The sequence below is a fragment of the Octopus sinensis genome, linkage group LG25, assembly GCF_006345805.1.
Source record: "Octopus sinensis linkage group LG25, ASM634580v1, whole genome shotgun sequence".
NCBI lineage: Eukaryota > Metazoa > Mollusca > Cephalopoda > Octopoda > Octopodidae > Octopus > Octopus sinensis.
In genome coordinates, this window is record NC_043021.1 from 6,363,051 (window position 1) to 6,374,228 (window position 11,178).

An 11,178-nucleotide genomic window follows, 5' to 3' on the forward strand; every position below is an offset into this window, starting at 1 on the left:
AGTAGTGGAGGTACTTGAAACACATCGACAACAACAGCAAAAACAACTACTATTGACATCAAACAATAACATCAGCAGATGCTTAAACGGTCAGAAAGGGTGAAACCACAGTTACAGCTTCTACTCATTGACCTCTCTCTCCTACTCCTCCCCCACCCTCCCCCGTCCCCCAAATACACAATTTTTTTTCTCTTTTTTTTTCCCATCCCCCCCGCCCCGCCCACTAAAATGACTGACACCAGCTCTTTCTCTTTCTCTTCCCTCCTCTGTGTACCCCTAAACCCCCAGCAGCTTCTTCGGTCAGAACACGAAGGTGTTCCTGGACACCTGGAGACAATGCCTGGTTTTCAAAAGATCAGTAGCCCTGGACAACTACCCAAAACAGCCAGCCCGTCAGTTCAATCTGCGCTGGAGTCCAACATCTTCTCATACTCACATAACGCTTGGTGGATGAATTCGTACTGTTCATGTGTCTGGATCATTCCACCTCTGCAACACATCAGAATAAAACCAAGAATGAGTGACAGGTACTCTAAGAATCCATATAGTTTATAAGAATGTGTCGAAAAGGCAATATAATAGATACAGACTATTATTAATAATAATAATAATAACTGGACAGGACACCAGTCCATCACAGTGTTACTCAAGAAACAGGAAGAAAGAGTGAGAGAAAGTTGTGGCAATAGAGTACAGCAGGGGTTGCCACCACTCCCTGCCGGAGCCTCGTGGAGCTTTTAGGTGTTTTCGCTCCATAAACACACACAATGCGCCCAGTCTGGGAATTGAAACCGCGAGTCCGCTGCCCTAACCACTGGGCCATTGTGCCTCGTTGTCTTGTAGGAAGTGGTCAAATATTAAATGTATGAACAACATGACATCTTGAGTCACTAAATAATGACACTAAAGAAATGATGACACTAAATAAATAGATATATGATGACACTAATATATGACACTAAATAATGATGACACTAAATAAATGATGACACTAAATAAAGAAATATATGATGACACTAATATATGACACTAAATAAATAAATAAATTTGATGACACTAAATAATGATGACACTAAATAAATAAATAAATAAATAAAAGCAAAAAAAAAATTAAAAATTAAAAAACAAAAAACAAAAACAATATACCTGTCCATTCTCATGCTACAGACAATACCCAAAATATCAACAGAGTGTTCCTCTCGGAGTTGTCGGATGCCGATGCTGATAGCGACGAAGCAGCCTGTACGACCAATGCCAGCACTACAAGACACCAATATGTTAATTAGATTAACAGTAAAGTACAGTAACCATATCACAACAGTTATAATCGTTATAAAAAGCAAGCCAATGGATTGCTAGAAATAGCAGCCAAATCACCTTTAAATTCCACCTTACCATCTACAATAGGGAAAGAATGCATTGGATAACAACCACATGGTTCTGGGTTCAATTCCACTGCTCGGTACCTCGAGTAAGCGTCTTCCACTATAGTGCCAGGCCAACTAAAGCCTTGGGAGTGGATTTGGTAGATGGAAACTGAAAGAAGGCCATATATATGTATGTGTATATATATATGTGTGTGTGTGTGTGTGTGTATGTATATATATATATATATATATATATATATATATATTATATGTATATATATGTGTGTGTGTGTGTCTGTGTTTGTCCTCCCACCATTGCTTGATAACCGATGTTGGTGTGTTTACATCCCTGTAACCTAGCAGTTTGGCAAAACAAGACTGATAATATGAGCACCAGGATTTAAAGTAAAAAAAAAGTAAGTACTGAGATTGATTTGTTTGACTAAAAATTCTTAAGGGCGGTGCCCCAGCATGGCCACAGCTTAATGGCTGAGACGAAAATATGGTGATATTTATAATAAAGATACTGTGATATTTTTATGTCTATTACTAGGATCTAGCTTGACTATGCACACCAGGGAGTACAACACTATCTCTCCCACTCAGGCCAGTCACATCTACAATGCAACAAAACAACAAAAAGTTGAACAGGAGTGGCTTTGTGGTAAGTAGCTTGCTTACCAACCACATGGTTCCGGGTTCAGTCCCACTGCGTGGCACCTTGGGTAAGTGCCTTCTACTATAGCCTTGGGCCGACCAAAGCCTTGTGAGTGGATCTGGTAGGACGGAAACTGAAAGAAGCCCGTCGTATATATGTATATGTATGTATGTATGTATGTGTGTCTATGTTTGTCCCCACCAACATTGCTTGACAACCTATTTCTTTATTACCCACAAGGGGCTAAACACAGAGGGGACAAACAAGGACAGACATAGGTATTAAATCGATTACATCGACCCCAGTGCGTAACTGGTACTTAATTTATCGACCCCGAAAGGATGAAAGGCAAAGTGGACCTCGGCGGAATTTGAACTCACAACGTAACGGCAGACGAAATACCACTAAGCATTTCGCCCGGCGTGCTAACGCTTCTGCCAGCTCGCCGCCTTTGCTTGACAACCGATGCTGGTGTGTTTACGTCCCCGTAACTTAGCATATCAGCAAAAGAGACTGATAGAATAAGTACTAGACTTACAAAGAATAAGTCCTGGGGGGGTCGATTTGCTCGACTAAAGGCGGTGCTCCAGCATGGCCGCAGTCAGATGACTGCAACAAGTAAAAGAGTAAAAGAGTAAAAAGAGTAAGGGTGTTAACATACAGACCTGCAATGTACAACAATTGGTCCACGAGGTGTAATACCATCATCCATGTATCGATGTAGCTCAACATCCTGTACCAAGTCGAGGATCATCTTTGGTGAGTCTGGAGGTTTATGGTCCGGCCATGCTGTGTACCAGTAATGTAGCACATGGTGGCTTTCACCTTTACACTGGAAGAACAACAACAGCAAAAATATATACACATCTTCGTATAATTACTCTGATGCAGTTATAAAGGTGTTACTCAGGGACTCCATTTTGAGTCCCCTGCATCTAATACCAGAAACAGATAATCATTTATTCCTTTGCTATCTCATTCTCTTATTAAAATTATTTAACCTTTTAGCATTTAAACTGGCCATAACCCGTGACCTTCTACATGGGATGTAGCCAGCCCACTTATGCATACCTTCCCTTCTTGGGACACAAAACTCTACTTGTGAAGACCTGTTGAGGCAAGTGAGAATCAGAATCGAAATCGATCAATGGAAATTGCAGCTGAGTTACCAGTGCCGGTGGCACGTAAGAAAACCATCCGAATGTGGCCGTTGCCAGCGCCGCCCCAACTGGCCTTGTGCTGGTGGCATGTAAAAAGCACCATCCGTTCGTGGCCGTTGCCAGCCTGGCCTGGCCCCCGTGTCGGTGGCACATAAAAAGCACCATCCGATCGTAGCCGTTTGCCAGACTCGTCTGGCACCTGTGCCGGTGGCACGTAAAAAGCACCCACTACACTCATGGAGTGGTTGGCGTTATGAAGGGCATCCAGCCGTAGAAACATTGCCAGATCAAACTGGGCCATGTGCAGCCTTCTGGCTTCCCAGACCCCAGTTGAACCGTCCAACCCATGCCAGCATGGAAAGTGGACGCTAAACGATGATGATGATGATGATGATATCCAGCCAAAAGAATCAACCTATTTTATCTTGAAACTGGCCTGGTCTGGCCTCTCACACTCACCCTACAAAATTGCTCTAAAAATAAACAATCACGTCATTGAAATCTCAAAGGTACAAGGTCAATGTAAACAAAGTTCTTAGGGAGATTCAGCGTGACACAGTGTGACAAGGCGTGACACAGAGTGTGACAAGGCTGGCCCTTTGAAATACAAGTACTACTCATTTTTGCCAGCTGAGTGGACTGGAGCAACGTGAAATAAAATGTCTTGCTCAAGGACACGACGCATCGCTGGGAATTGAATTCATGACCTTATGACCATGAGCCGAATGCCCTACCCACTAAGCCACACACCTTCACACACACACATACATACAAACACAAATACATAATGAATGTATAAAAATTTTATGTACACAAACACGTCCTGACATTGTCACAAAACTTCAATGATGAAACTGAGCCACTCATCGCTGCCGAGCCATGCAAAACGTAGGAGAAGAGTGAGAGACGTACTTACCCTCAGTACAAGTTGATGTACCAAATAACCTGGTCGTTGAGTGACTTTTTCCACAGTGACCTCAATATCACCGTAGCAACCATATTTATCAGGTAGGTAATTCTCACATTTACTCTGCAAAAGAGGAGAAAATAAACAGATGTTAGCAACAACATCACAATACATTATCAACAAACAGTACTTCTCTAGGTTACATATGTAACATATATATATGTATGTGTGTATATATATATATATATATATATATATATATATATACACACACATATATATTCTTTTCTTCTCTTTTATTCATTTCAGTCATTTGACTGTGGCCATGCTGGGGCACCACCTTTAGTTGAACAAATCGCCCACATAACTTATTCTTTGTAAGCCTAGTACTTACTCTATCAGTCTCTTTTGCCGAACCACTAAGTTACGGGGACGCAGACACACCAACATCAGTTGTCAAGTGATGGCAGGGGGAAAACACAGACACACAAGCTTATATATATATATATATATGGCGTTAGGAAGGGCAGCCAGCTGTAGAAACTCTGCCAGATCAAGACTGGAGCCTGGTGCAGCCATCTGGTTTGCCAGCCTTCAGTCAAAATCCTCCAACCCATGCTAGCATGGAAAGCGGACGTTAAACAATGATGATGATATATATATAATGTTAAGCTTATACATATATATATATATACATACGACGTGCTTTTTTCAGTTTTCTGTCCACCAAATCCACTCACAAAGCTTTGGTTGGGTTGAGGTTATAGCAGAAGACACTTGCCCAAGGTGCCACACAGTAGGACTGAACCCAGAACCATGTGGTTGGTAAGCAAGCTACTTACCACACAGCCACTCCTCAGCCTTTGATCCCAGATCAAAATTCCCCAAAACAGATAAATAGCGCCAATAACAAAAATCCAAGCTTCAGAATTTTTCCCCTCTACCAATTCAGGGATGAAACAACCTGCAGCCAACGAATTAGTAAAGAGACTCTCTTTATTACAAAATACAGATCCCTTTTGAACACATCTACAACAAATGACATAGAATAATAACACGCAAATATTAAAAAATGATACATTCAAAAGATACCCTAGAATTCATTAAAAACAGTCCCAATCAATGCTATAATCCACAACGAGTCACTTTTAGGTCACTTGACCATTTAACATCCTACTACTATCATACCACCCTGCATTCCCCTCTTTGTCTTCTTCCTCTCCGTCACCTCCTTCCTTACTTTACTACTACTGCTGCTTAGAATAACACCTACATAAATATTATAAACAATACTTCCCAACTACATGGTTTCGGGTTCTGTCCCACTGCGTGGCACTTTGGGTAGGTGTCTTCCACTATAGCCCCGAGTCAACCGAAGCTTTGTGATTGAATTCGGTAGGTGGAAGTTACTGCCGTGTGTGTATGTGTGCGTGTAGGTGCTCAGTGCCTCTCCGAAAGAGAGAGAGGGAATACATTCAAAAGAGATATCTCAAGAATTCAATCACTACCACCATCCACAACAAGTCACTTTCAGGGCACTCGACCATTTAAAATCCAACTACTATCATAGCACTCCTGCATTATTCTTGCAGAGATCACGTAAAGGTTAGAAAGGAATGAGGCTAGTATGCTCCTCTGGATGTGTAATGTAAGCATACGTGTTTGACAGAGTGCTAGTGTTTTGAGAGAGAAGTTAGACATAAGAGGAATTAGTTGTGTGCAAGAGAGAAGACTGCGCTGGTTTGGTCATGTGATGCAGATGGATGCTAACAGCCCCGTAAAGACGTGCTGATCTCTCACAGTAGATGGAACCTGTGTAAGTGGGAGACCTAGGAAGACATAGGATGAAGAACTGAAGAATGACCTTAGGACACTGAACCTTTCAGATGAGATGACGATGGGCTGAGATGCCCGGTGCATCTCTTCACAGTAGAAGTATTAAGACTAGTCCCTCTCTACCCTGAAGTCCAACCCCTCCTCAAAGTGGTGTAAACGGGCAGTGTCAGAGCTATGCCGTTGGGAACTTCGGTTCCTGGTAGGGCCACCCAAAGCAGATTGGTCTGGCACCGAGTGGTATTAGGATTGCAGCCTGGCCAACGGGCATCCAAGAGGCATCTGATTGGCAACCGGCGGCTTCGAGGTCGTTTTGTCCCTGCGTCTGTGGAGACTCCACGGCAAACAGGGCATCCCGTCACTCGGAATATGCATGCAGGATGTCAGGGACCGCTTGTGATTTCAATATTCCCACGAAACTTCTTCTAGAAGAAGCCGGCTCAAGCCGCCCTGGGTGAACGCCATCACAAGTACAAGTAAGTACTAGTCCCTCTGGTGATGAGGATTGACCTGCAAGAGTTCTGTGCTGGTACTATGGAAAAAGCACTTGTGGTGGTGCCACGTAAAAGTGCCCATGTGGTGCCACATAAAAGCATCCGTGTGGCACAACATAAAAGCACCTGTGTGGTGCCATGTACAAGTGCCCATGTGGTGCCACATAAAAGCACCCAATACATTCAGTAAAGTGGTTGGTTTCTGGAAGAGCGTCCAGCTGTAGAAACCATGCCAAATCAGACTGGAGTCTGATGCAGCTCCCTAGCTCACTGGCTCTGGTCAAACTGTCCAACCCATGCCAGCATGGAGAAAAGACATTAAATGATATTGATGATGAAGATATTTGTTGATACATATACTCTCTCTCTCACACACACATGTGTGTATATGTGTGTGTGTGTGTGTATATATATGTGTGTGTGTATTCATACATATACATATGTAATACATATCTTTGTGTTTATGTGTGTATGTATTTTTACAATAGAGAATTTTAAATTGTTTTAAATTCTTATACACATACACACACATATATATATATAAAATAAAATTTAGTAATACTTTTGCTGAATTCCAAGGTGACTTGCATTCGTCTGTATATTCCTTTTCATCTGTATTGTTGAATAGGTCAGCCTAAAATGGTAAAGTAGCATTAATGTTAGCATTCTTGGTAAAATATTTCTAAGGAGTGATTCTTTTTTTTTTTCAATGGAAAGCAGACATGTTAAAGGAGTTACCATCTTTGGTTTAGAAAATGGGAAAGTTATCTTCAGAATGAAGACTTAGCCAAAATACAACAGAATCACTTGTTAAGGTCATCTCTATACATATTCTATCGAAATTATAGCCAGCAGTGGTTTCTGTTACAACACTTTGTATCAGAGATGTCAGATGTAAATAAACAATGAGATTAAAGATGAAAAAATGAGTAATGTTATACATTATTTACATTTGATGGATATTTGTCCTCATCTGGTTTGTTGTTAACACAACGTCTTGGCTGATATACTCTCCAGCCATCATCAGGTGTCTTGGGAAAATTGCAAACCTGGGTTCTCATTCCTAAATTATTTTTCAAAGTTGCTGTTATTATTATTATTATTATTATTCAGGTCACTGCCTGGAATCAAACTCGGAATCTTGGAGGTTAGTAGCCCGCGCTCTTAACTACTACGCCATATGCCTGTTTTGACCCAAGGCCAGCAATTTTGAAGAAAGGTTAGGTTGATTACATTGACCCCACTGCTCAAGTGATCCAGGCATATGGCGTAGTGGTTAAGAGTGCAAGCCACTAACTCTAAGATTCCGAGTTCGATCCCAGGCATTGACCCGAATAATGATAATAATAATCATAATAATAATAATAATAATAATAACATCGAAAAATACCTTAGGAATGAGAACCCAGGTTTGAAATTTCCCTAAGACACCGGATGATGGCTGGAGGGTATATCAGCCGAAATGTGTTAACAACAAACAAGATGAGGACAAATATTCGTCAGATGTAAATAATATAAATAATGTACATAATTCCTCATCTCTTAAATATAGAACTGTATTATATATGTCATATTTCAGAAGTTTTTGCTCTTTCATCAGCACCCTTAATCATCTATGAACACATTGTTAAATTGCCCCTAAATACAGTGGTATAATGTTATTGGATATACCAATTTTATATATATCAAACACATTCTTGGAAGCTGGTACACCAACAAAGGCACCCAAGGGCTAGGCAGGGTTGCTAAACCCTGTAACAGATTAAATTTATTACACAAAAGAATCTAACATTTGTTTGGATTTGGTTTGCAAGATTCTTTATGTGAGTTCGTGTGTTGAAGCATATTCTGTTGTGTCTGGGGAGAGTCATTTTCTTTTTGTGCCTTACGATTTAACACACTCACCGGTAAAATATCCACTTATTTCTTATTTTTATTTTCATTTATTTTTATTCATTTTATTTATTTCTTATTTTCATTGCAAGACACAACAAAAATTTTAGGAAAATAAAAATAAGAAATAAGTGGAAATTTTACTGGTGAGTGTGTTAAATTATAAGGCACAAAAAGAAAATGACCTTCCCCAGACACATCAGAATATGCTTCAACACATGAACTGGACACAACAGACTAGACCAAGTTATATAATGTAAATATTTCACAGGGTCTCTGTAGGGCTGTCCTCTTAGTCAACTGGTAGCAACTTGCTGTAATATGTTGTAAGAACAGTAACTGGTTGGGGTTCATTTGTAACAGGCTGGATGACAAGGGACTAGTTAGAACTGGCTGTAACAGGTTGTATGAGCAGGAACTAGTTCTGACTTGCCACAGACGTTTGTATAGAAGAGAATTAAGTAGGACTTGTTAAGAAAGGTTGAATAAGAGAGAACTAGTTATGACTTGCTGTTGCAGATGGTACCAGAAGTTATAACCAGCCATGTCTTGCTACGACATGCTTTCGGAGAGAAAACTAGCTGTGACAAGAATATAAGAGAAAACTACTGTGATAGGTTAAATGGGATAGAACTAGCTACAGCTGGCTATAACAGGTATATTATAAAAGTGGACATTAAAATGATGATGATGATGATAATATATGCAAACTTATTTCCAGTTTGAATATGCTTGAGGCATATTCAAACCCAGAAGAAGGCCAGGAGTAAAGAGGGGATATAGCAGTCCACTGCTGGATGTATCCTTCTTCATATCTAAAGGTTCTCAGTCATACCTATTTCTTTATTACCCACAAGGGGCTAAACACAGAGGGGACAAACAAGGACAGACATAGGTATTAAGTCGATTACATCGACCCCAGTGCGTAACTGGTACTTAATTTATCGACCCCGAAAGGATGAAAGGCAAAGTCGACCTCGGCGGAATTTGAACTCACAATGTAACAGCAGGCGAAATACCTATTTCTTTATTACCCACAAGGGGCTAAACACTGATGGGACAAACAAGGACAGATATAGTATTAAGTCGATTACATCGACCCCAGTTCAACGGTACTGTACTTAATTTATCGACCCCGAAAGGATGAAAGGCAAAGTCGACCTCGGCGGAAATTGAACTCACAACGTAACGGCAGACGAAATACCACTAAGCATTTCGCCCGGCGTACTAACGTTTCTGCCAGCTCGCCGCCTTACAAAGGTTCTCAGTCATACCACAGACTCACTAACACTGCCACCACTAACTTGACACTGACCAGGGGCCGTCTGTCTGTCTTAATATTCATGTTTGCCTACTGAGTGGACTTGAGCAATGTGAAGTCAAGTGCCTTGCCTTAAGGACACAACATGTTCCCACGTCTGGGATTGAACTTATAATTGAGAGCCCAATTGCCTCATCATTGGGCCAAATGGTTTCACAAATGTATTTATACGTAGTGCCAAACTGATACCACTTATTCATCAATATATCTTTGACTGGCCTTGAACAATTGTAAGAGAAGAATATCTATGACTGGCTACATGTGAGGTTCTACATGTGAAAACTATGAAGAATTACACATGTGAAATTATAGACAAACATCTTACAGTGTTCATTTCTTTCAATTTTGTAATCATCACAATAATTGGAGCCTTTTCGTGCCATATCATTCTCCAGAAGTCCAAAATAGTGTGTGCCATGGGGCCTTGGGTAGCAATGTATGCCATAGCTTCAACCTCATAACCCTACAATGAAGAGAGAAAGAAAAACAGAAATTAAAAGGTCATACAAAATTAATATACAAAAATGGATTATCTTTTACTTGTTTCAGTCATTGTTTCATAAAGAATTATAAGCCATATGTACTGACCCCTTCCAGTACTGACCCCCAGTACTTATTTTTTTTAAAGCTTGGTACTTATTCTACTGGTCTCCTTTGTGAAACCACTAAGTTACGGCGACGTAAATACACCAGCACTAGTTGCCAAGTGGTGGTGGTGGTGGTAGTGGGGACAAACACAGACACAAAGACACTATGAGCCGTTGGCAGAGAGCATTTAATCTTGTGTAAAAGTAATCGTAGTGTGTCGTGTGAATACTTTCTTTCCCCCTGCTTCGTTAAATTATATATAAACATCACGTGATCACGTGACCGACCAGACCATCAGATGTTGTTACACATCGCTGGTCACAATGCGTTCGCATTGTTTTAGCCTTCGAATGACGCCACCCCGCTGGCTAAGCGAGCAGGCCAACAGAAGAAAGAGTGGGAAAAAGAGTGGTGAAAGAGTACAGCAGGGATCACCACCCCTTGCCGGAGCCTCGTGGAGCTTTTAGGTGTTTTCGCTCAATAAACACTCACAATGCCCGGTCTGGGAATCGAAACCGCGATCCTACGACCGCGAGTCCGCTGCCCTAACCACAGGGCCATTGCGCCTCCACATATATAAACATATACATACATATATACAAGGGGCTTCTTTTAATTTCCACCAACCAAATCCACTCACAAGGCTTTGGTCAGCCTGAGGCCATAGGAGAAGATACTTGCCCAAAGTTCCACGAAGTGGGACTGAACCTGGTACTATGTGATCGAGAAGCAAGCTTCTTACCACACCAGTCATGCCTGCACATACAAATCATTAAAGATTTTATCCTTTGACTTTTATCTTTTACTTGTTGCAGTCACTGGACTGTGACCATGCAGTTCATGGCACCGTTTGACCATTTCTTCTTAATGACTATGTAGTCTAGTTGTGCTTTTGTACCATTCGGGCAGCTCACTTTTGATAGCTTACATTAAAACAGATGAGACACTTGGGTGGCA

General features: G+C 41.0%; 1 protein-coding gene across 1 annotated transcript in view; it reads right to left on the reverse strand.

The window, feature by feature from the left end:
* Positions 1-207: 207 nt before the first annotated feature.
* Positions 208-11,178, reverse strand: part of LOC115224491 (tyrosine-protein phosphatase non-receptor type 5-like) — a 66,951-nt gene continuing 55,980 nt past the window's right edge. The window contains exons 8-14 of the mRNA XM_029795401.2: positions 10,964-10,977; positions 9,959-10,096; positions 6,982-7,053; positions 4,102-4,215; positions 2,691-2,857; positions 1,147-1,260; positions 208-489 (exon numbers count right to left, since the gene is read on the reverse strand). Coding sequence (XP_029651261.1) covers positions 399-489; positions 1,147-1,260; positions 2,691-2,857; positions 4,102-4,215; positions 6,982-7,053; positions 9,959-10,096; positions 10,964-10,977 — 710 coding nt within the window. The 3' untranslated portion in view covers positions 208-398. The remainder of the gene's footprint in view (positions 490-1,146; positions 1,261-2,690; positions 2,858-4,101; positions 4,216-6,981; positions 7,054-9,958; positions 10,097-10,963; positions 10,978-11,178) is intronic.